General features: G+C 41.2%; 1 protein-coding gene across 2 annotated transcripts in view; it reads left to right on the top strand.

Annotated features, from left to right (window-relative positions):
* SMOC2 (SPARC related modular calcium binding 2) overlaps window positions 1-26,964 on the top strand; it is a 133,251-nt gene that overhangs the window by 46,158 nt on the left and 60,129 nt on the right. Inside the window, exons 1-5 of one of the 2 annotated variants that reach the window (XM_083496560.1) lie at window positions 12,021-12,462; window positions 15,152-15,258; window positions 16,013-16,112; window positions 19,554-19,601; window positions 26,215-26,265. In XM_083496560.1, the coding sequence (XP_083352686.1) occupies window positions 12,225-12,462; window positions 15,152-15,258; window positions 16,013-16,112; window positions 19,554-19,601; window positions 26,215-26,265 (544 nt within the window). In that variant the 5' untranslated portion in view covers window positions 12,021-12,224. Of the gene's footprint in view, window positions 1-12,020; window positions 12,463-15,151; window positions 15,259-16,012; window positions 16,113-19,553; window positions 19,602-26,214; window positions 26,266-26,964 lie in introns of those variants that run through there. The other variant, XM_083496559.1, reaches the window with a different exon arrangement.

Consider the following 26,964-nt stretch of genomic DNA (forward strand, 5'->3'; position numbering starts at 1 on the left):
GTGCTTGTACACCAGTTCCAGTGACTTCAGTCAGCAGCTGTAATACACTGCAGCCCTTTAACGTTGTTGGGGTATTGCTTTTCTGTAATTAGCTGGAACTTGTAGAAATAGAATACAGTTTCAACATATAGTCACTATGGCACTATATCATCCAGAAATGCCTTTCTCCCTGGTCAAAATTTTCCCATAAAGTTTACTTATAAGAAGATGTCAGTCAGACTTCCATCTGAGAAGACATGTCTAGGATATTGCACTGTTGGAAAGGTCCAATGAAATGTTCATTAAAAGTGTCATGTTTGCAGATCCTGAATGATTAATAGCCTCCTGTTCACCAGGGCTTTGAGATTAGTAATTAATAGCCTCTTAATGAATGATTTTCTTGTACTACTATTTTTTATTATTTCTTAAAAAAAATGAGAAGAAAAACATGAGAAGAAATCAATGATTAGAGACTTCCATCATTGTGGAAACAAAAACTGACATTTGGGTGATTAAAAGTAGTTGTTCATGACTGATCCCATAGTTGGAATCAACAAGAAGCAATAAAACAAGGAGGCCAATTAATTAATTAATTAATTAAAGATACAAGAGTGCTGAAAAGCCTTGTTAGTGCTTTGACCAACCACACTGCATAGATTAGTGCTCCAATTATGTTTTATTGCTGGGGTGGGGGGGAAATCACCTCATAGTGGTTGTGAGGAAAAATATCAGAAGACAACACAGAAAACACTGGACTGCAACAATTTGGCAACAGCAAAAATTCTCCATAAAATACGAGTGAATGAAGAATAGTAATTCTATAGAAAGGCACTAGAGCAGGCTTCCTCAACCTTGGCCCTCCAGATGTTTTGAGACAATAATTCCCATCATCCCTGAGCACTGGTCCTGCTAGCTAGGGATCATGGGAGTTGTAGGCCAAAAACAGCTGGAGGGCCGAGGTTGAGGAAGCCTGCACTAGTGTGAAAGCAGATTAAATGATATGACTACTGCATCTTAAATGGTTTCTGTGCTGAACTATTTTCAGATCAGTGAAAGGGATTGAGACAGCGCTAGAGAGCCAGTGTGGTGTAGTGGTTAAGAGCAGTGGACTCGTAATCTCGTGAACGAGGTTCGCGTCTCTGCTCCTCCACATGTAGCTGCTGGGTGACCTTGGGCTAGTCACACTTCTTTGAAGTCTCTCAGCCGCACTCCCCTCACAGAGTGTTTGTTGTGGGGGAGGAAGGGAAAGGAGAATGTTAGCCGCTTTGAGACTCCTTTGGGCAGTGATAAAGCGGGATATCAAATCCAAACTCTTCTTCTATATCTATCATTTCTCGTCAACATCCCATCCTCTACCCACCCTACTATCTTACCTCTTCCCTGTCCAGTTCTGATATTTAGTGTTCTGCTTCTCATTTCTGATTAATCTGAAAGTCATTTGGGCTAATTGGTGCAGAACTATTCAGGTTTTTGTGTTGCCAGCTTGAGGAAAAAATCTTGATACGCTTCCCAGCTTAAATGCAGGGTTTGATTTTCAGCACAATGCTATCCTTTATGCATAAATACCGATGATCACAAAAGGTTTACCTTTGCTCACTCTCTATCCAAAACAAGAGACCACACAGAGACATCCTCCAGGAGACAATTTTCCACGCCATGCATTCCTCATCTCTGTTAGCTCCAAAAATCTCCTAAAGCACCAAGAATTCGTTAAAGAGACGTTCTGTCTCATCCCTGTTCAGTCCTAAATGAAACAATTTGCTTGTTCTCTTAGTCTCTTTCATAATGCTCTGTTGTATTGTCTAATTGGCTCTACCTCCATATTTGTTCAAGGGTGACAAAGAAAACTTAATTGAGTTTTGAAATCCAAGCTCCTGTTATATCTGTTGACAACACAAAGGAGACCTTTTCATACACTGGAAATTCTGTAGACCACAATGTACTTGTGAGATTCTTCCTGCTCCTAGAATACAAAGTTAAATAGAAAGTCAGCAAAAGAAGAAAGGAAGTCACACCATAGTTCTAAGGAAATTTTTATTTGCTATTTGCACTGACTTTTCTCCTGCTATTTCCCCAAGGAGCTGAAAGCCAGACCTAAGTGCAATGAATTCATTAATAGTGGTGTAATTGTAGTATTCAGAGCCTTCTGTGGAAAGGAAGCGTGCATATGGTTCATATAGCCCAGAGGTCAGCAAACCTTTTCAGCAGGGGCCGGTCCACTCTCCCTCAGACCTTGTGGGGGGCCGGACTATATTTTGAAGGGAAAAAAGAATGAATTCCTATGCCCCACAAATAACCTAGAGATGCATTTTAAATAAAAGCACACATTCTACTTATGTAAAAACATGCTGATTCCTAGACCATCCACGGGCTGGATTTAGAAGGCGATTAGGCCTGATCTGGCCCCTGGGCCTTAGTGTGCCTACCCATGATATAGCCCATCCAGGCAGTATACAGAGCCAGATTGTGTTACCTTCAGCAGTAGAGTTGCATGAAGTGCCTTCAGATCATTCTTAGGGTCTCTTGGTTTTAAAATCATAGTTCACAATTCTCCTAAGGCAAAGATGAAAGCAGTTTAGGGTAGTAGTAGTAGTAGTAGTAGTAGTAGTAGTAGTAATAATAATAATAATAATAATAATAATAATAATAATAATAATAATTTATTTATACCCCGCCCATCTGGCTGGGTCTCCCCAGCCACTCTGGGCAGCTTCCAACAAAATATTAAAATACAATAGTCCACCAAACATTAAAAGCTTCCCTAAACAGGGCTGCCTTCAGATGTCTTCTAAAAGTCTGGTAGTTGTTTTTCTCTTTGACATCTGGTGGGAGGGCGTTCCACAGGGCGGGTGCCACTACCGAGAAGACTGGTTCCCTGTAACTTGGCTTCTTGCAGCAAGGGAACCTCCAGAAGGCCCTTGGCTGGGCTGAACGATGGGGGTGGAGACGCTCCTTCAGATATACTGGACTGAGGCTATTTAGGGCTTTAATGGCCAGCACCAACACTTTGAATTGTGCTCAGAAACATACTGGGAGCCAATGTAGGTCTTTCAAGACCAGTGTTCTGTGGTCTCAGTGGCTGCTCCCAGTCACCAGTCTAGTTGCCGCATTCTGGATTAGTTGTAGTTTCCGGGTCACCTTCAAAGGTAGCCCCACGTAGAGTGCATTGCAGTAGTCCAAGCGAGAGATAATTAGAGCATGCACCACTCTGGCGAGACAGTCCACTGGCAGGTAGGGTCTGAGCCTGCGTACCAGATGGAGCTGGTAAACAGCTGTCCTGGACACAGGACCCATGAGCCTCAGTCAGCATGGCTAATGGTCATGGATGTTGGGAGTTGGAGTCCCAACCCCATCTAGAGGACCACAGATTCCCCACCCCGTATGAGAACATTGAGCCTGGTTTTGAAGCTCCTTCACTGTGATCAATCCAAATGGATCTTTCCTTTCCAGAATTTGGGTTTGGGTTTTCAGGGAGCATGTTACAGTGGAAGCATAACTGTCCCATGACATCACCTTGAGGTTCGACTGGCATGAACATAGCCAGCTACACGTGCCAGCTGAAGACCAGATGAAAACTCTTTTGGCAAGCCTTTTAATGCTGTGGGATGCCTAGATCCCAGGAACTGACAGGCTGTTTTTATTTTTATGAGAACTGTTATTTTATTGTCGTAATTTTTATAGTTTTGTGCAGCTGTTGTTGTAACCCGCCATGGGATTTTAGGATGAAGGGCGGACCAGAAGAATTCAAAATAAATAACTAAACAACTTTTTTCTAGGTCCCCCTCCCTTCCTTTTGGCACACATTATGGCCCTCACAGGCACACACAAAACACACTCACAGAGTTTTGTTGAGGGGTTTTCTCACATTCTGCCTTTTCTTTCAGCATGGAAAAGGTAGTCTTCTTCCAAACCCTGAGTAAGCATAGGACACAGACTCTGTTTAAAAGTAATAATTCAATATGTGCAATAAGGTCAAAATAATAAAAATATGGCACCCCACCCCCCAAAAAATATGAGCATTAGATGCAAAAGCCAAGATTTCATTGTTACCCACTTCATTTTCTTCTCTGTTTTCCATATTTAGCTAAAATCTGTCAGAGAGCGTTTAGGTTTAGTGACGCCTGCCACAAAGCAATGGGTGGTTCCTAAAGGCCAAGGGAGTCCCAGCCAGCTCTGTTATTCTTTTGTTTTCTTCAGAATATTTATTCCCTTAACCACCAGATGACTAGAATGTCAGATACAGTTCCAGGAAGGGAAATTACTTCTGTTCTTTTTGTTAATTATATTCCTTAAGAAGAAGAAGAAGGTGTGGGTGTGTATATTTGAATAGAATTCCACAAGGTTATGAGGGAAGTGTTATTAAGGCTGGGTAAAAACTAAAAACAATGAAAATTATTTGCAGGATATCTTTGTTCTTTCTATGTTTCTCAGACCAACCGCAGACCAACCTAGCAGATGACCATAAGGGAGAGCTTTCAATAACTATCCTTTAAAAAATTATACAATCAGGGGAGCATTAAAGGGTTTTGCAGAAAGGAATGACCGAAGGTGTTCCTAGCACAAACCCCCTCCCTGAAAAAACGATTCAGACTAAAACAATAGAAAAACTTGCTCTTTGATTATCCTAAATTATTATTAGTTTCCTCTCTAATATTTTCCGCTTTGGGGGATGATTTCACTTCCTCACAAGCCTGGAACCAGATGTCACAGTACTAGAGACTACACCAGAATGCACTTTCTAGCCTAATTTTGTAGATTTAAGAAGTGTAGAGACCAAATTTTCAATTGATAAGAAATACATTGGAAAACGAAACAAAACAACTCCCAGCAGTGTTTGATTTATAACACAGAACACAACTACTTTATAACATGATCATGGGACATCTAGAAAGTATAAAACAATGCAGCTTCATAAGAACAAGAATCATTCGCAAAATAGAATATTGATTGTCCTTGAATTTTCCCACCACACTTGCCATCCTCTTCTGCCACACCAGTGTGGTCTGCCACACTCTTTGACAAGCACTGGATTAATCCATAGAGTGAGGAATAGGGATGGGAGAATCTGATAATTTTCATTCTATCAGTTTCTCTAGATTCAGCCCTTTAGATTTTTGCAGCAATTAGTGATTCGTTTTTTAAAAAACAGAATGAAACTAATCCTCATGAAAATTCACCAGCAATGTGAATGTCTCATAATGAATACATATACAATGTGTTCATTAAGAGACATATGGAGTTTTGACTAATGTACATATTTATGCAAGCAATTTTCCCCAATTTAATGCATTTCTGTAAGCTATCTTCGCTAATCACTTCATTTTAATGCAAACTTCCCCCTAATATATGCCTTTTTATAAACATTGGTTGGCTGGAGAACTACATTGGAAAATTCAGTTAAGTGTGAATTTTGAAGGCTAGCTTTGTTTGGGTTTGCAGATAGTTTCAGAAAGTGAAAATTTAATAAATGTAGCTTTAAATAGGAGCTGAATCAAATTTCTCCTCCAGTCCTAGTGAGGAGTCTGTTGCTGAAGCCTTCCACACAAGCCTTCCCTGCTTCTAACTCCATTCCTTCACACTGCGAAGTTTATGGAAAGGGCTGTGATCGGTAGAGAAAGCTGGCAGAGAGCACTCTCAGGCTTTATTTTATTTTTTAAAGGCTCTCGGATAACCCTTGGTAAGATCCCAATATTTCTCCAAAAGTTTTCTGGGAAAGCTTGGAAAAACCTTGCTAATTATGAGGTTAGCCGGAGAGAACTTGCAAACCACAGATTGTGCCTAACTTAAATCTTATTTCTAGGTTGCTGCTTATCCACTGGATCCCACTAGTTCTTTCTGTGTCCATTATATTATAATTAATTAATTTTTATTTCATTTTTACAGCCATTGACTTCTCTTTTCAAAGCACTGGGATAGTTGTGCAGTGATCATGTGCTCAGAGTGTAGTGGAAGGCACCTCATGTAGGTTGTATGAATAAATAAACCGCATCTAGATCTGGCCATATATTTTCCCCAAACGTCTCCAGCCGTTGGAAGCTGATGCCATCATATAGCAGTTAGCCTTTAGTTTAATTTTATTTATTTACTTATTGTATTTTCAGATTTACAAACCATTTCACAGCCAAAATCTGCTGAAGTGGTATACAATAAGATAAAAACAAGATAAAATACAAAAAAAACCCCAAACTCATAAATGAAAAACAATAAAACCGTTTCAATGACTGGACAGGGAATATTGCATAGAATGGATGGGTTACATTTCAGGGATAGCCTTCTTACACAAAAATGTCTCCAGTTGCTGCTATCAAAGTGCAAGGCACTTGACTAATTTCAGGTGGTGGTTGAGTTACCTGCCTCTCTAGCATTTACCTCCATTTTGGCAGCTATCTAATAATAATGAAGCAAGAACTCTAATGCAAGGGTAGCGAACAAGGTGTCCCCTAGACATTGCGGACTACAAGGCTCATGCGTCTCTGCCAATATGGGCAATGGTCATGGATGATGGAAGTTTGGCTTTAGCTGTGCACACCTGTTGTTGTTCAACTCCCATCAGCCCTAGCTAGCACGGTCAATGGTCAGTGATGATGGGAACTGTAGTCCAACACCATCTGAAGGGCCACAGGTTCCCCTTACCTTCTGTCCAATTTTATTGTGGAATCAAGAGAAGAATTAGATTGTTTTGTGTAGCATTCTATATATGCAAGCAAGGGGCCCGTTTTCTCTCTCCAGGGTCTCACAACTGTTAGCTGTTAATTGAGGTGGAGGGTTTTAGTGCTTGAGTGGCATCTCTTCACCTCACACCTCAGCATCTTCAAATCCCGAGTCTGCAATCGCTGCCAGCTTACTGTGTCTTGTCTCCGTGTGCGCAATATCTATAACAGACGTGTCTAGTGGAGGAAAAACAGATTTCTCTTTCTGGGGCACTGTCAAGAGAACAATGTTCTGTTGCCAGCGGCTCATTTCCCAACTGAACAGATCCAGTGGGTGGATTGGAAGAAGTGGCATTTTAAGTTGGATCCATTTTAACTTTTTTTTCTCTCCCAAAGATATTTTGGCCTTTCTGCCCATAAATTTGTTTTTTTGGTGGTTCGGAGAGCTCAAATGCAGAACAGTCTATGCCAAGTTTACTTTCAGATTCTGGGCAAAAATGGAACTTTCAGCTTGGGCTTTCTGCAAGGCCAGTAAATTCCCAAGTGATGCCAACGACTACATATTTCTCGACAACTTTTCGTGTCAGGGACCAGATCTCAAAGCAGCCTTTGTTTGTCAATAATCAGGGCCATAAATGTTTCCCTGTTAATTGCACTTCAGTGTTGCTTATGGACACGGAGGTGCTGAATACTACATTTAGCTCTAATGTTCTAGACTAAACGACATCTATTTATGCCTTTGTTGGCTTGCTATGTTCCAAAATAAGGAACAGCTTTTTAAAATAAAGAATAAATCTGGCAACCGTAAGGTATACCCTAACAAATATGTTCACTGTTGGCTGCTGAAAAGGGATCTTCATTGTATGCACTGGCCAACATGTTTCCGTTCTGTTCTGAAATACTACATATCTCACTGGTGGTGGTAAGGCAGTTTCAGTCCGTTCAGGTTTTCAGTTCTCTGCAGTGGTGCTGAGGGAACTTTCACCATAACCTGAAAAGTGTTTTGTAAGAAGATTAGCTACAGACAAAGGAATACTTTCACCTGCCTGTGTGCTTGAATTAACTATTCATACAACTATACCTGAGATAGTTCCTATTCGCAAGGCCATTTTGGGTCCAAGGCCATTTTGGGTGTTTATGTCAAACCTTGAATTGGACCTGGCATTTTCAGCACTTTCAGGACCTGTGACACTTTGCAACCAAACCATTGCCATCCTCAGAATAGCTGCAGATTCTGAACCAGCTTCAAAGGCAACCAATTGGGGCCCAGCTATGCAGGGCAAGGATTGCCATAGCTGGCAAACTAGCTGAAGCTGGGTATAAGCACTGCTAGCCACAGAAGCCAAATGGAACTTCAGGAACAGATTGGAATCCAAGGGTGCTCCCGGGCTATGAACTGGTTCCTTCAGGGGCAGCATACCCACCCACAGCACCACCATCTTATCAGGATTCAGCCTCAGTTTATTGGCCTCCATCAAGCCTCATACTACTTCCAGTCACCAGTCCAACACCTGCACAGACTCTATTGTTTTAGAGGGAATTGTGACCCCATCACAAAGCAGAGAGGAATAAACAGAAGGAACCGTGGCTTTCAAGCAGAATTAGAAAAAGCAACAGTCAAACCTCACCAGAATTTATGCTGGTGCCGAAAGAAGGCGAAAAATATTTTCTCACCGAGCAAGATTCCAGTGGAGCATTCTTCATTTTATCGCAAAGATTTAGTAAATATCTAAATTGCTGAGTGGTTGCAAATGGGAATTGCTCAGAGGTAGGCTCTGTTTAGGTGCCAATGGAAGAACACTCCAACTTAGATAACTTTGTCTCTTTGCAGAGATCCAGAATGCAGCATTTTGCTTTTTTAAAAGAGGTAGAAATGGTCTGCTGCTTCTAGCACTACACACCAGCCCTTCTGTGTATGCATGTGTGTGGAAATGCTGTATTTTTATGTGAGTGCTGAACACCCCTAGTTTTGATATATGAACGTTTTTGGGGTTGTGTGTGTGTTTTAAAATAGCACCTGAAAGTCTAAGGTCAAACTTAACCTCTCTGTAGATGTATAGCTGTTCTTTCCTCATTAGGAGTTCCCTTGCATGTTCAGTGAGTGTACATGAAAGGGGTGTGTGATTGTTCCCACTGAGCGTGACACCCCACCTGGTGGCCATTTGTTCATTTTTAGTGAGAGAAGGCCTTACTCAGATATAGAAGACATATACTTCCAGTTCTGCCGTTCTGCCAAAGGTATGAGGGCATGGATAGGCATATTTGTCAAGTTCATTTCCTCTCATTCAGCTTTTCATTGCTCCAGGTCTAGTTCTTCACATTTACACATCAGTTTGCTTGCTTGCTTGCTTTCATTCAAATAAAATCCTTATAAAAATTGATCAGTCTTTCAGTGTGAATTTTTCCTAACAGACACATTTTTGTATGCAATTGTGCTTAATGCACATATTTTTGTAACGCAATTTCCTGTGAGATGAGTTTCGGTAAGTTATTTTCATTAATATATGCATCTTTATGCATAGTTTACCCCACTGGCTGCATTTTTGCGCACATTACTTGACCGAAAAACAGCATTGCAAAATTCAGAAAAGTGCACATTTTACATATTATGGCTATATTTTAATCTGCATAATGTTACAGAAAGTGTGAATTAGGCAGGTTCATATTGAAATGCAAACTGAATCAAATTTATTTCCCATCCGCGGAAGAGGGGTGTTGCTAGTGGGTGCATCTGCATTCGGAAATGGCTAAGAGGCAAAATCCTATTTCCCCCTCATATTCAATGAACACATCAGGGGGTCCATATGAACACTTCTATGAATGTCTCTCTTGCTCGGTTTCTCATTGAGAAAATCAACCCAACAATTCAGGTGTATTGCTTAAAACCACCAATCATCATAATATAAAGTAAAATGAGGGAGGCAGGAAGGAGAGAATAAACACAACAAAAGCCAATAGTCACCACGAATCAACAAAACAGGGGGAGGAATATATATAATAGAACAAATGTTATGAAAAATAAAACAGAATTAAGCATAATCAATACAAAGTGACTAAATAAAAGCTGGTAGTTGACTAGCAAAAGTCCCTCTCAGCCAGTAATTCGCTGAGGTTTAAATTTCCATCATATCTGTTTTTAATTTTAGCTTGCAGGTAACTTTTGGTCAGTATGAAACTTGCAAAAATAAAATTGAGATAGCTGAAACAACCAATCAAGCTTTTATATCGGTATATTTTACCTTGTAAAAACTGGCTCATCCCTTGGCTAGTGCCATTTAAAATTGGCTACTCTTCCCAGTGTCTTAATATCCCTGTTAAAAAGCAGGAAGTCTGTGTTTTGACACATTGAGGAATGGGTAAAGAATTTCCACAGGTCAGCAAGCTAGTTCTTGCTAATGTCAGCTAACAAGTGAACCGGTGTACTTCTCTTATATTTTAAATCCACAAGGGCACTAAGGTAAGCTGCCCCACCCCCAAGACCTGAATTTTTGTGTGAGCATCGTATGTGGATGGTGAAATGTACTTTGAAGAACAGACCACTGAATGCTGAAAGGTTGGTGCTGTCATTTATGGATCACCTTGCCAGGCTTGTTGCATCCTTCACATTTTGCAACTGCCTGTCTTTTAAAATATGGAAATGGCTCAGCAGTGTGGTGGAGCATCTCTATAAAATTATCTATTTATTATTATACATTTATACCTCACCTTTACTCAAGAGACCATTAGCCATGATGGCTGATTGGAACTGGAGGGCCACATGTCCCTTATCCCTGGTTTAACTGGTATAAAACCAACTTAAAGCTTGTGCGGATGCTTCCACAAGAAGTCACTGAAATTCGGCATTCTGAAAACTGGGGCGGCAGGGGGCGGGGGGAGGAGGAGAAGCCAGAAAACGGAAACATCCATATAAAGTGGGTGAGTGGGTGCAGAGGGAAATCTTAGAAGTATCCAAATTGTGTGACTTAATATTAGTCCCATCTGTTCAAATCTTTACAGATTTAAGAAAGTCTCTACGTTTGGTTCAAGAACAGCTAAGCGTCTGTGGCTTGCCCTTAGGGTATATTTTACTTCAAACATTTCACTTTAATCACTTTCTAAGTAGTCTTTTCTCAGTGATAAGTATTATTTTGATCTCTTGAGTAGGAATTTCTGTTTATAAAATAGAAAGATAGATAACTGCAGAAATGAGTATAGTATCTTGTACGTGAATACTCACTGGCCTAGAGAAAACAGAGTAAGTTTGCTTTGCCCCATTTAAGTGGGGCCTGGCCTGTATGGAATTTTCTTGCTGAGGGAAAAAATACCCATCTTTGAAACAAGTCCATTTGTAAAAACATGTATTTTCACCTTTGCCATTCAATGAGATACCTAGGATTAAATGCACAAATCCAACCAGACTGTGACAACAACAACAACAACAACAACAACAACAACAACAACAACAACAACAACAACAACAACAACAACAACTTATTTATACCCTGCCCATCTGGCTGGGTTTTCCCAGCCACTCTGGGCGGCTCCCAACAGAATATTAAAAACACGATAAAACAGCAAACATCAAAAACTTCCCTAAACAGGGCTACCTTCAGATGTCTTCTAAAAGTCACATAGTTGTCTATTCCCTTGACATCTGATGGGAGGGCGTTCCACAGGGCGGGCGCCACTACTGAGAAGGTCCTCTGCCTGGTTCCCTGTAGCTTCACTTCTTGCAGTGAGGGAACTGCCAGAAGGCCCTTGGAGGTAGACCTCGCTGTAAAGCTAAGGCATATGATCCAGCTCACAATTGGTTCATGAAGAGGACAAGATGTGGAACTTTCCATAAAACTAAATGTGAGGAAATCTGATGAACCTTTAATATACACCTGCATTTGAAAACCAGTGCCCTAAACTATGACTAGGAAAGTTATGGTCCTCTAGCTGTTGTTGGACTCCAACTCCCATCATCCCCAGGCGACATGGCCAATGGTCACCGATGGTGGGAACTGTTGTACGACAGCATCTGGAGGGCCACAAGTTCTCCACCCCTGCCCTAAACAGGCAGAAGAGCAACATTGAAACATTCTTTGTTTTGAGGTAGAAACACGCACTTCAGCTCCATGACAGTAGGAGGCCACTTCCTGTGTGAAATATACTCAGGGTTGAGTGTTGATTTTATGCTCTTTATTTCAGCTCATGGTAAACAGTGAGTGAGTGCTTCCCCCCCAAACCTCTGACTATATACACATTATTTACACAATGAGTCCCGTGTGACTGACTGTTCCTGCAAGCCAATCAGGTTGTTGATTCACTTCCTCCTGGAGCCAGATTGGGCGGCTCCTGCAGACCAATCAGGTTGCTGCCTTCTAGGATCCTACCTGCCTATTGTTCTAGGATCCAAGTTCAGTACATAACACTGTGCTTGAATAAATCCAGAAACATTAGACTGCAGGTGTCATGTTCCATCAGATTTAACTTTCTGTAAACTCCTGGAATATTAGATAGACTGCAAAGAAGGATGTTTCAGTCAGGAGAAATCTGTAGGAATTCATCTCTCTGGCACCCTTCAGTGATAATTCCAATATAAGAACTGATTTATAATACTATCAGCCTTGTATGAGAGAGCTTGGATGCAATCCTTCACACATTCTTTGGGAGAATAGGCGCAGTGCATCTCAGTGGGGCTTGCTCCTGACAAAGTGCGTCGAGGATTGGAGCCCTCACGTCCTGGAATTTAGATCACTTTTCCTTTTGACATTTAAACCACATGCTGCACTAAAAATGAAGACAGAAGTCCACCAAAGGAGAGATTTATTTTCAGTTGAAACACTCTCTCCATTAAAACCACATGGTAGTAAGTAATGTATAAGCAAACTTATAAGCTTAGGATAAGGCGTACGGTATGAAAGCTGGGCAAAGCAGTTGTATTTTATTCTTACTTTTTAAAACATTGGCAGTTGACTACCACAGCAGAGCCCAACTACAGCAAGAGCCTTTGGTGTGAATTTAAGAAACTGGCCTTTATAGGAAAAAAGTGTCTCATGGCACCTTAAAGATGAATGGATTTATTGTGGCAGATGCTTTGATGGACGAGGGCCCACTTCATCATCAGATGCCTCAGATATGAGGGAGTTTTCCTTCCAAAAACCAAAATGTCCTTCTAATGAGAGTAGGAAGTTTCGCTTTTTGGAAAGCAGAAATTTGTCATTAAATGTTGTCCATATTTAAACTGAACTTTTTTTAATTCCCCCAGTGTTGCAGTTTCAAGCACAGGACTGATAAGCCTTTGAACTTCCATATATGCAGTGCTTTTTTCTGGGGGAATGCAGAGGTACGCATACCCCAAAACATTTTGTGATTCTTTTGTCCATTTACTGTATTTATTTTTCCCAATTTGAGCTCTAAAATGGTGATTTTCTTGAGTCGAAATGAGAGTACCCCTAAACATTTTAATTTTTTAAGAAAAAAAGCACTGCATATATGTGTAAAAAAGAACAAACCCTCCCTCATGGAGTCTGGGGAGTCCAAGAAAACGAAGTGCACTTTTTATTACAGATATTAATGTTGCAGTTTGAAGTAACTAGATGCACAGTAACTGAGTCCTTTTGGAAGAAAAACATTACCAAGGCCAAAGGTTTAATTAAATATTTACTTGCAGAACTACCTTCAAAAACAAAACCATCAAAGACACATAAAAAATATCCATACAATAGCTTGAGGTGTCCAGCACAGGCTCAGCATATTAGAAATAACTTTAACGTAATCAGAGCTGATAAACATAGCAGCCTCGCTCTCACTCTGTCCCTGTCTGTCTGTCTGTCTGTCTGTCTGTGTCTCTTCATTTCCTGCATTCCAGCCCCTTTAGCTTGGAGCTGTTTACCTGGAGAGCTTCATTTACATCCCTACTCCATGGAGCCTCGCCATCTTGAGAGGGTGATGGCTCTTTTCTTTGTTCTCACATGATCTAAGGTTAATCACTCACATGTTAGCTGCTAGAGAACAACAATTAATTATCAACTCAGTTAAAGCTGAGAGAGAGAGCTCTTCTTGTTGTACTTTAGCTTCAATGGAATATACCAGTTAAACCCTTTCACCAATACAGATAGACATTCCCATTTTAGTGTCAATTAAACCAATTATACTCAACAATTTTAACAGCAGCAAGTATTGAAAGAAAACACCTAGTCCCTTTGGGGCAGGGGTGGGGGTGGTGGAGAATGATGGGGTAAGGATTTCAGGATAGGCTTCATAGGATTTCAAAGTAAGTTGAACTGTGAATCCAGGGGAGCAGGGAACTCATCACAGAATCAGATATTTTTACAGCATTAATTAAGTATGTATGCTAGTTAATGAATCCATTTGCTTTCTACTTGGTGTTCAAATCTTATATTCATAATGGACTTTAATAGTTCAGTACTTAATTACAGTAACAGGAATTGGCTATAGAAGTCTTTACAGTATTAAATATGATGCTTGCAAAAGTGCATAGTTTTTTTCTTTCCTTTTGGGCAAATTCCTGTGGTCCTGGTGCTGGTAAAGTCAACTATTTTCCTGGAAGACTGGAAATACAGCTTTGATTTTTCATGCCTAGATCAAAATTCAGGAATTCTGCTGTCCTTCTGATGACATCATCAGGAGCACACCATGGTTCCCTAATCCTTCCCCCACTCCATGCCTAAGTACTGCCCTTTCTGATTACCATATTTCTTTGTCATTTTCCCAGTCTAGTGGCAGTTACAGAAGTAGCAACAGCAGAAGTACTGAAAGGCCAGAGCCATTTTTCTCCTTTTCCTTCTTTCTGGAATCTTAGTGTCTCAGTGACCCTGGAAGATGTAGAAAACTGCATTTGCCAGTGCCTCTGGCATCTGGGGTGTGTGGGGGAGGCATTTTATAGCTCCTTCTCTGCTGCTACTCTTGTTGCAGTTTCCATGGTCAGAACAGATATGTGAATAGGGGACAGAGAATCAAGGTCAGGGGGTTCTTTTCTGGCTAAGATTAAGACCCAAGCCAGAGAATAACTTAATGGGTGAGGGGGACTGCTGCTTGATTCAATATATGCTTGAGCATTACAAGATGAACACACTTCTATTTCAAACCCCCCTCCAAATGTATGAAACATGGTATGACAGAGAAATATTAACCAGAAATGAGATATGTGTTGTTGTTTTTTCAAGCAAGCTATATTTCAGAGGCATAGTTATATTCAGTATCAGGGGGGAAAGGCCTTCTGGTACATTAAGGCCGATCAGACAGCATGTGTGGCTGTTGTTGTTGCAAAAATGGAGCAAGGATCCATACAATTTTGCAAAGTATACTTCATGGTCATCTGGATCAGAGGATGAGTATTATATTCCTTTTGGGTGTTTCCTCAATTTTCCTGGCTGAAGACTTGCTCTGAATATTCAAGGAGAAAACTGACAACCCAAAGGAAGCTGTGCAGAGCCAGCCTATGGATTCGGTATCACTCACACCTATTCTATTTTATGGTATTCTGATGTACAGAGGCACTAACGTTGTATTGGTTCCCCCCTCCCTTTCTTTAGATCTTTCAAGATGTGTGGCAGAGAGGAAGTACACTCAGGAACAAGCACGCAAGGAGTTCCAGCAAGTGTTTATTCCAGAATGCAATGATGATGGCACTTACAGCCAGGTTGGCCGAAAACTCTTGACTCTTTATCTGGCATGTCTATCAATTCAGATTTATGTCTGTTGCATTTGGTTGCAATACCTCATTTTTCTGACTTAGAGTAACTATGTGTTGGCTCTGATGTCACAATTCATATTTTAAAACAGCTAAAAGGAATATATATGCCTTTATAAACTTGGGAAAGTCAGACCTGAACTCTTAGCTTAAGGCCAGTGAACTGTGTGACGTGTGGGTTTCACACTTGACTATAGTCAACAACATTATGAAGCGATATTTCTCCAGCTCTTTCCTGTCCATCTGGGAGAAAGTACATGATTACGCTTTGAAAGTACAGTTAAAGACTAAATGTGTCCTTGTTGATTTCCAAAGTCTGGGGTGAACATCAGGTTTTGTCCCCTCTCAGCTGAGTCCCAGATTGCATCCCATGTCCTACGGGGGTGGGGGGGTGGAGGTCATTGACACTAGATAAAACTCTGGGTATTAGGTCTGAAGTGGCTTAGTCATGCTGGCCACATGACCTGGAAAAACTGTCTGCGGACAAACGCCAGCTCCCTTGGCCTGTAAAGCGAGATGAGCACCACAACCCCAGAGTCGTCCGCGACTGGACTTAATTGTCAGGGGTCCCTTTACCTTAAATGGTAATATAGAGGATTATGGCAGAGTATAGTAGCTAATTGATAAAACTGTTTTTAATGAAAATTTGAAATGCTAAACTGTGCATGTTCTGTTACATATACTTTGTGTTGTTTTCTGATAGGTTCAGTGCCACAGCTACACAGGCTACTGTTGGTGTGTCACTTCCAATGGTCGTCCCATCAGTGGTACAGCCGTAGCACATAAAACTCCACGTTGCCCAGGTAAAAACATATATCATGTTTTAAAGAATCAGTTCAACTTTTTATTTGACTGTTTTAATCCTGCTATAAACATATCATTTACCGGAAAAGAAAAGATCCTACATCTGGTGCAGTAATGGAAATTTCCTACACTCATAGATAGACATTTCAGCTTTCCTGAAAAGCTCAACTAATTCTCTGTTAAGGTTGGCTTTTAAGCCTCACACTGGATTAGATGATTTTTCTTCCTTCTTGGATTCCATGTGGTTTGGTTTCCCATCATTTGAGTGGAGTTATGAACTTTGGATTTGGATGAACCTCATGTCCCAACGTAATAGCCAACAGTACTTCAAACAGCAATCTAACTTCCTATTGAAGTCATTAAAAGAAGACTGTAGTTTTATAGATCTTCCTTGCAAAACTTAAATGACCTCAGACCGATATTTAGGTCAGGCCCACATGGGATCAAATTCAATCCCAAATTCAACCCACCGTTCAGTCCGCAGTCTTGCAAGCCAAACAGCCAATTCCATATTTCACCTCTGAGTCCTAAGATTCCCCAAACACCACTTTATGGGGGCATTTGGAGATCCAACACAGTGTCAAGGTTTAAGAAGGTTTAAGGTGGCCCTACAAAGAAACCTGCATTTCTTTCCCCCCACTGTCCCACCTCACTTTCCCCCACTCTTGCCTATGGTAGCTTCTGGGGCTAGAGATCTGAAAACTGGGGCAATGAACATCTCTGAATGAGAGGCATGTTCCATTGATACTGAAAGAGGTGGTGGTACATGCCTTATGGAAAAACCTATTGATGGGTCACTTAGATTTGGATGATTATCATCCAAGCAGTATCAAATACTGCTCCCTCCCCCAAGTGGCTAGTGGCTAGTCAACTCCAGGCTTTCTTTGATTATACTGATTATCAAGATCCCTTCTAGTTTGGTTTTGGCTTTTTGGGGGGCGGGGCGGGGGGGGGGCAGAAACTGCCTTGGTTACTCTAGTAGATAATTTGCCTAGAATTGCCTTTTGATATGCAAATAAAATTGGTTCCCAGATCTTAGCCCCCGCCTCTCACAAAGAGAATAATTGTCAGATCAATGGGCTCAGGGACTGTGGGCAACAGTGATAAAAAACATATGTGGATGAAGGTGTTCCAATAAATCCAGTGCATTTTAAAATCCTTAAGTGGGCACGATCTAGTCAAAGTTCACCCCTTTTAACTGTGGAGAGCATTGAACTTCTGAGTTAACTCAAAGCCTTGAGGCTTCACAAAAACCTCAAACTGATGGGTTTACTAGTGGATGCTTTACGAAACACAATTCAGTCTGTTTTATATTTATATTTGGTCATCCATGATACTTACTTGGGTGGTAGGGTGGATATATCAAATTAGTGTTGAAGCTCATCCCCCCCCCCCGGCTCCCTTTGTGTTTCTTGCACAAAACATGGACATGATCCATGTTTAAAAATAAGCTTTATTTGTGTAATATTAATTTAAAATTCATTACATTATGGAGTTGGGGAAAACATCCTATATTCTTCCTCTGCAAGGGTCCTAGAAGATAAATTAATTACTTGGTTTGGTGTGATACAATAGACTGTAGGTGGAATTCAACATTGCTGAACAATCCCTCCTCTCCCTCTACCACTATTCTAAGGGTTCTCCCCTAGTTTGAGCCAATTTCAGTGCACCTGGATCATTGGGGGGGGGGGGCGGAAACCCATCGCACAGGTGGAAGACCTCATGCTGGGCTTGCACTAATAGGACTCACTAGGTAGAGATGCCATATTTCAAAAAGTGAAAATCTGAACAGAAAAGTTGTTGAGCTTGCAAAATCGCAAATAAATTGGACGTTTTTGAGCTATTTTTTGAGGGAAATCAGCAAAAATAGCTTTGCAGACATTGGTTGCCATACAGCCGGATTATCCCTGATAAACTGCCTGGACACTGCTTTTGGCTGCAGTATTCCGGGTATGTCCAGGAAATTCTGGACACAGGGCAACCCTACATAAGGTGAATCCTGCTTTCAGTTCTCATACATTTTGTTTCTTCAGCGGGTTTTTCATGGCCTTGGATGTACCCCTAGAAATTGCCTGTAGCTAAACTACACACCTTGCTGGCATTCCCCCTGAATCCTCACTAGATTCACTCACGTCTATCTGCATTATGCCACCCACTGAACTCTTTCAACACTGTTCTTGCAGATTAACTGAAATCCCAGTTATTTGTTATCTAACTTATTGCCTTCCACATGAGCTCACGTAGGTCACAGTGTAACTCTATGGATGCAACATTCCTGTGCATTTGAACTCCTTGTTATCTGCATGTTCCCACTGCTTCCTGGACAAGGCTGTTTGGATAAATGAGGCTATGCTGTGTTTGCTAGAATTGATCCACCTTTAAAAAACAGGCTACCAATATTAAAATCAACTTTGCACACCCCAGTCTTAGATGGGCGCTAAGCATTATTACAGTTCACAGGTTCTCCAGTGCTCCCCCTGCCCCCATTAGTCTACTATTGTAAGAAAATCAGTCAACTTGAGAGGTACAGAGTAATCAAATGTGCTCTCCTGGCAGCATAAAGACAGCATAAAGATAAATACTCCCATCCCCCACAAACTGTCTGCTGAAAAGTACCAGATGCAACACAGACATTTTTACTGCTCCCTAAGTCAAGATATCAACATTTAGGGAACTGAAAGAAATTCCAGAGCCACTGAGCCCTTGGGAGACGGAACAGAAATTTAGAAACAGGTGTTAAATGGTTGCAGGAAAACGTGATGTTTGTACACCCTGTTGTTAGCTAACGTTTCCCCTGAAGTTGTGTGCAAAAATCTTTGCTTCTGCATAGTTTTTTCCTCATGCGCTTAGCACTATAGGAGTTGTGAACAGCATCCTGTAAGTGCTTCACAGAATCATTTGTTTTGCTTTCCCTCCTCAGTTCTTATATATTACCACAACCTTGCCAAAGTTGCCAACTCGCTCTCCTTGGGGCAGATTGACCAGTGTGCATTTTGCAAACACATGGCTTCCCACAAGAATTCTGGGAACTGTGTTTTGCTAAGAGTGCTAGGAATGGTAGCTGTGCGAGGGGAAAACTCTAGGTCCCAGGATTCTTTGAAGGAAGTCATGTTCTTTAGAAGTGTGCTGACTGTGATTTAAAAATATAAGGTGGAAATCAATGGTCATGCTATGATGAATGCTCTGTCTGCACAAGTATTTCAGCTTGCCAGACAGAATGATCTCCCACTCCTCCCCCATGCACTGTTCTAGGGGAGTCAGTTTTGGGAGCGTGAGGGAAGAGGGTGGGAAGCATCACTGTGCAAATGGCAATCTTTGCACAGAGCTTCCACTGGCGGGGCTTGTTAAATGAATCCCACCCACTGTGTGGATCTGCTCTTGATCACACATCTGCTTTCCCCTCCTCTAATTCACCTTTCCCCCCTTCTCCAACCTTTTAGGTTCCCTAAATGAGAAGCTGCCACAGCGTGAAGGTACAGGAAAAACAGGTAAATATCTTATAATGAAATAGGGAATTTCCTCTCCATTGACTATGGACATGTCTTTTGCCTGATAGAAGCCGCACAGGATAAGCCTGGGCACAGAGATGATTCTGTGAGATCCGACACCATTCATTCCTAGAAAATTAAGCAGCCATTGCTTTAATGATAGGTCTGCACCAACTGCTTTTCTCTGGATATATCTCCACTGCACGCAGGGAACAATTGGCACAGTCTGCCCTGATTAAGTTGATATACATTTGCCTGCAATGTTTTTTGCCATGTCTAGTTAAACATGACAAAGACATGTTTCCGCTTGATATGGCAGGCTCAGAGCTTACTTGTATGTTCCCCCACTTTATCCTCACAACAACCCTGTGAGGTAGGTTAGGATAGGATAGGAGATAATACCGGGCTGAATATTACCCAGTGAGCTTGATGGATTGGTGGCGATTTGACCCTGGGTCTCCCTAGTTCAATGCCAAGACTCTAACCAGCCTGTTGTTTCAAGCAGCTAACTTGATTTAGTTTTGGGTGTAAACCTGCTAGCAAGTAGAGGCCACATCCTGGTGGATTTCCGTAGATATAAATCTCCTGAAAAATATTCCTGCCTGACATTCTAAACAGCAAGCTGGAGCACATTCCTGTGGGGTAATCTACTGCAAATAAAAATAAGGTTGGATGCCTACGGACAAGCAGATGTATTAACGTTATCTTAGCAGTATTCATATTTTTGCTTTCACTCAGCCTGGAACGGAAGAGTCCCAGAGCTATCGAACATTGTTGCCCTGAGATGACTGTCACATTTCCCCACAACCTTGAAGCACAGTTGTCCTGTGACTATCTAAGGGATGTAGCAAAGATCCACACATTTGAATATAAAGCTACAAGCATTTGAGCAAAAGTGAGCACCCTGCCTGAATGTTTGTGAGCATGATTGAGGCAAGCAGGACCTGTGCTAGCCATGTCCTGTGACTGCCGCTGCTTCTTTCCCCTGCCTCAAGGCGCAGTGAATTATTTCCCGCCTTGGAGAGAGATATCCCACCTGGGACGAGACTTTGTGAACATTCCCTGATCTTCTTGTTCTAATTGGACATTCAGAAAAGTACTCAAGCCTTTCAGGGCAGGCAACAGGATGCTCACATGTGTCCCTATGCAGCCACATATAGGGGCATCCTAAATGCTTCCAGACAACAGGATTAGTTACCTAATGAGGTAGTTAAAAATGCATTATCCTCTACTTTCATATTTCCCCTTTGTGGACTTCCATTGTGTACTCTGACATTTCATCCTTTGGAATTAATTATTTTTTACATCCAACCTAATTATTTCAATTCTGGACACCTGGAACTAGTCATATGACCATATTCCCAGGGCTTCCCCCCCCCAACCAGAACTTGCTGGAACTCAGTTCCTGCACCTCTCAGGTGGGAGCCACTGAAATTATAAGACAACAAGGGAGGAATTCATGGTGAGTTCCGACACCTCTTTTTTCTAAAAAAACAGCACTCCATATTCCTGTCTAAGTTACTGGCCTCAGCCATCATTTCAGTAGAGCAGCCCAAATAAGTATTACTATGCAAATGGGAATGGAAAGCTGTGGATTTTCCTCCTTGAACTAAGACAATTGTTTCTAACTCATCTGAGATTAAACCTTCTCTACTTTCAAAATATCAATTGTATCAAAAGTAGATTCTCCATTAAATTGTTGCATTGCTGTGTTGTTGTTTTTTAAAAAGTCTCTATTAACTCTCATCCTAGTGTATTAGACCATTCTGCATCTTTTTGTAAGGCCAATTTTGGTTTAGGATCAAAATGTCAGTGCCATTATTTCATCCATCACTGTGGCAACTGAGGTTAAATTCTCTTACAATGAGTTATTGTAATGATTTAAACTGATGGATCATATTCAGAGCCAAGCAGTTGCTGTTATTATTAATGATATATCCTTATAGCTTTTTATGTGCTGGTGCTAAAATCATTCATATGTCTGGACCAGTTTACCTCCCACTGTAGTCGGTGGCATTAGCGCCAAGATTAATGGTAATGCATATTCAACTATATTTAATATGTGTGGGGCTTTTTCCCTCCCTCTAAGTGCCCAAGCTAAGGATATGTGACAGATGGGAAATTATGTAACTATCCTTAATTTATGATCCTGCACAGGATCCTTAGGAATAATTGCCATTTTATGTTTTACTCCTATGAAAAGAATCAGTAGCTGTTTAAACTGAGTAATATAAATTATGCATATATTACTCGAGGACAATCTTTCTTTGATACATTTGCCAGGCAAATGCGTAGGCTCCAGGTGTTCATAACTTTCTGAAGAAACTTAATATAGATCATAAATTTTGTTGTTTTGGCACTTTGTGTAGCCAGCATGTGCTGTGCCCATCTTTAAAAGTTTCCTGGATTTTGAGGCTGGGCAGTAATGAATAAGTTTTATCACCTGCCCCCAGCTACAAACAGTGCCTGATATATATGGAACAAAACCAGGTGTGAATCTGGAAACTTTATAAAGCCAACTCCTGCCACGGAGGCCAATCAGCTGCCAGACCCTATTTACCTAAACATGGCAGAATTACTGTTAGGCTTAATACTTCGCAATGTTCACCATTCAAACATCTTGAATGATGTTTAAGGGGTGTCTTGGGATCCCAGTTGCCAGTCAGAGCCAACATGTGTTTTGTATGATCAGCATGTTTTGTCTTGAAAGTTTTTGCAGGGATCAGTTATACGTATTCCGTGTAATGTTATCAGACCTTTAAAAGGCACTCCGTTAAAAAAAAATAACAACAACGCTAAAGTTGGACATAGGATTAGAATTAGTATTATTTGCATTTAGGATTTTGTGGGCCTCTTCTCCCAGCAATGTCTTGCACCCCCCCCCAAAATATCCGCCCTCATCTTAAAGTCCACAAATATAAAACATGATGCTTTGTTGCCTCCATTATAAAAATGTTCATATTCATGTAATTTGTGCATCTGTATTTCATAGAAGCATAGAATTGTAGAGTCGGAAGTGACCCCAAATGTTGTGTAGTCGAACCCCCTGAATGCAGGAATCTTAGCAGGTCAAGGGAGCCTTTTTGTGCATTTCCATGTATGTTTCTTTAGACATCACCAATATACTTTTGTGCATACAACGACCACTCCCCACTTCAAATGGAGGGCATTTTTTGTGTGGTTGCGTGCAGCCCCTCCAATCCTATGTGGCTCCCTAAAATACAGCCTGGCTTTGCCCCCTCCCATGCTGGATACCTGGAGGTTCCCGTCTAACCTCAGAGTCATTCTTCCACTAGGGATTCACTGGTCGAGTGGAGATTCCTTGGAATCTCCCAACATCCTCCCCCTTTGGGGTTGGGGGGGGGTCTCTGCCTGTCCACACAAATATATGGTTGCATGCCACCCTAATGTCCAAGCAGTGTGAGGTTCCAGGCACTTACACAGAGTTCAGTTTCCTTGGAATGAGGGACAAAGGAGACTGTGGTGTCTTTAGGATATATGTTTGATTTGCACGTATATACAACCTGAGTCTATGATGGAGGGGCTTATGGCAGAGAGCCACTTCCTTTGTTACGTTAACCACCCATACTTAGTGGGCCATTGCCAAGAAGCTGGCTTGGCTATTCCAGCTATTGGATCCTTGTTGGATCTAGGAATTGGAAGGGACTTGGGCACACAGCCAACCCGTCCCAAACTCACAACTCTATGAACAGCCAGCAGCAGAACTTGCAGTGCAATGGAGACACTCTCCTGACAACTGGATAGGAATGGGGATGGGGTGAGTCAGCAGCAAGTTGGGGGCCACATGGTTGCACCAGTGAGACTTGCCACTGCCACTCTGGTGCTTCTTCTGGTGCAACCTCACAACCCCTAACCCAACAGCCACCCCTGCCTAATCCTGTCCAGCAGCAATGATGTCAGGATTTCACCCCACCACATGCACAGCTGAGCAGTTGCCAAGGAAGTTATGCTGGCAGAAGCAACTACATAGGCTGCCGGGGTTTTAGGTGACAATGGGGGTGTTGGACACAGCAAAGAAGGGCAGCAGCTCTCTTAGTGCTAGTCATCTGCTCAGACGTGCAGGAGCAGAAGCTGACTAAATTCAAGTTTCCTTCCCTTCACCGACTACTTCATCATTATTATTTTTGGCATTCTTGAAAAAAATCGTGCTCTCTCCGATGAGCATTAATCCTAGCAAACACCTCTATGATTCTTACCTGAGAAATGTTTGCTGGCAAGCGGAGTCTGTGGGAGATGCCAGTAACTCAGCTAAATATCTAAAACCAGCCATGAAATAATGATTTACGAAGTTGCTTGCATGATGTAAAAAGGCCCTGTGGCACCCTTTTAGGAATCTGATGCAAACAGAAGGGTATTTGTTTCAACAAATTCAAACAAATTTCTCAGCAGCGCAGCCACCGTACACACAAAAAGAGACTAGCTGTCCTCTCTCCAAAAAATCTTGGCTTCCTCTTGTCAGCTTCTTGCCTTTTCTCTCTCGTCTGCCAGATACTGTGTTCCTCTCATTTTGTGCAATATTGCTTGAACATTATGAGAGAAAGTCTCTCTCTCTCTCTCTCTCTCTCTCTCTCTCTCTCTCTCTCACACACACACACACACACAGACACACACACAACACACACACACACACACACACACCAGGCTCTTTCTAGACTCTTCAGAGGCAGCTGTTTCCTTGAGAGGTTACTTGAGTTACCCACAAGTTAGCCTCACACAGAATGCTGTCGGTATTCTCATGGCATCTTAATGTTCTTTGGCAGTGGCCACTATTGATGACAGGCCAGTGCAGTTGCAGTGTATACTATTGCTGTACAGGACTGTGACTTGATGATGGCAAGGTTCTGGAGAGACTCACCTGCTCTACACTGGAAAGGCCTTTTAAACATCACTTAGTCAGCTGCATCGGTGCATTCCTTTTGTTTGGGGAACATCATCATCATTTTAGTTGGTTAGCTATAAAAAGTTATATACCACTTGATTGTAAAAGAAAAACTCTAATATTATTATATTCTTCAAAAGAATAAAAAAAGAAGAATATAAAATAGAACACTGAAATTATCTATAAAAACAAATTAAAACAGTGGTGTTTTTGTAAAGTTTAAAATCCACATCAGCTTTGGTTTTGACTGCTATCCGGCATCCAAGCAATATACAGCTTCAGATGAAACACAGTCCACAGGCAACAGCCCTGGTCATTTCAGTAAGGTTTCAAGAGTCTTATTCCAGTTATTCCAGTCTTTCTTCCAAGGCTGGAGAACTTGTAGCTTTCTGAAGTGCCATCTTGCATCAGCCCTAGCCATCATGGCTCACAGTCAGATGCCCCATCCTTGCTTATGGGAAAAGATGAATTTCAGACAAACTGTCCCCCCCCCCCCGCCCCATGTAAATAACGAAAGCATTGTTTTCCCAAAGTGCTTTGATTTTGCAAAGGTTTTGTAGCATTTGGTCTTAACTTGAACCAACACATCGATCTCTTTCTATTTCTACTATACTGTATTTTCCTTTGTTGGGCAGCGTGAGTATAGGAAATATGCAGAAAGAAAGCAAATCAAAACTTGTCTAGAGAACTTGTTTGTGTAATCTGCAGAAGAATTAGCAGCATTTTGCTGTGCCAAACTCTGCTTTTGTTTCAGGTTTCTGTAAATCCAGTTGCCTGCTGCATACAGGCCATTTCTTTCAGACTGTACACAGACAAAATGGATGGTCTATATTGCTTGGTCTGAGCACAGAGAAAACGGATGGTCGGCATTGTTTGGTCAGAGCACAAACTGAAGAAGTGCATTTCCCCAACACTTGTGATTTCACAAAAAAAGCACTTTGTGCTCTTGACAGACTATTCAGACAACCTGTTTGCCATGCAAACACTTATAAAACTCTTTCCTGTGTGGATGTCTCTCTTTATTATTTGGCAAACGGCTTTTTGTATAGATCTGCCCACATGAACCTTTGTAAAAGAAAACCCTCAAAGCAGTTTTGAATCAAGGGGTGTATAAATGATAAGAAAGAAAATTAATGAGTTTTCGCTGACAAAGCAGGAATCTCTGCAAATGCATTTTGGATTTAGTAACTAAACTAGCCAGAGCCTCAAGAAACATTCCCTTGGCACCATCTATGCACAAAAGGGAGATATTTATCTTGTGAACCTCTCTGAAATCTTTTAATGAAGGGTGGTATATAAATCTAATAAATAAATGAAAAACAAAAATATTGGCATGTTTCAGGAGACCCTTCTAAATGAGTGGAGATCCACCCCACCTCCCAACAGCCCAATGAGGGCTGAGTGTGCTCAGAGGCACTGAATGCTGATTGGAAGTCTTGGCGGGGCAGGGGAGACACAGCCAATGAGGGGAGAGGAAAAGGATTCCTATACAAGCTGGGCAAAATTTTGTTGAAGGTCCCACTTGTACCATTCAAATGTGAAAGGCTTTTTTATATTAAAAAAATTGTATATGATAACACTGATATTATTTGCTTATGTATTGGATGGCTTGGGCTACATGCATTTTTTTTAGTCTCAATCAAGTATGTCCCCTTATTTAGCTTACTCTCATAATTGTAGTCTCCTTGCAAATCTTTTCCATTCTGAATTCAGATGATGCTTCAGCTCCTGCACTGGAGACTCAGCCCCAAGGTGATGAAGAAGGTGAGCATTTCTGGAAATGGGATGGGGAGACTACGGAAACAATGGCTATCTATCTATCTATCTATCTATCTATCTATCATCTATCTATCTATCTATCTATCTATCTATCTATCATCTATCTATCTATCATCTATCTATCTATCTATCTATCTATCTATCTATCTATCTATCTATCATCTATCTATCTATCTATCTATCTATCTATCTATCATCTATCATCTATCATCTATCATCTATCATCTATCTATCTATCTATCTATCATCTATCTATCATCTATCTATCTATCTATCTATCTATCTATCTATCTATCTATATCTATCTATCTATCTATCTATCATCTATCTCTATCATCTATCTATCTATCTATCTATCTATCTATCTATCATCTATCTATCTATCTATCTATCTATCTATCTATCTATATCTATCTATCATCTACATACATACATACATACATACATACATACACCATTTGCTCACAGTATTATGTCGCAGAAAAGATCCCTATTTTTCGTGTGTTTCTAGGAGATACCCTAGAAGAACATAACCCTTTTACATGTTTGATGAAAGTAACTTTCTGCATGCAGTGAAGTGGAATCTTTCATGGAGAACTGGGCTATCAGCAGCTACTAGCCACAGTGGTTGTGTTCTTCCTCCACTGTCAAAAGGCAATGCGCCTCAGTCTCTGGGAATCCAAG

This window comes from Podarcis liolepis (genome assembly GCF_965112155.1).
Source record: "Podarcis liolepis genome assembly, chromosome: 3".
NCBI classification, from domain to species: Eukaryota; Metazoa; Chordata; class Lepidosauria; order Squamata; family Lacertidae; genus Podarcis; species Podarcis liolepis.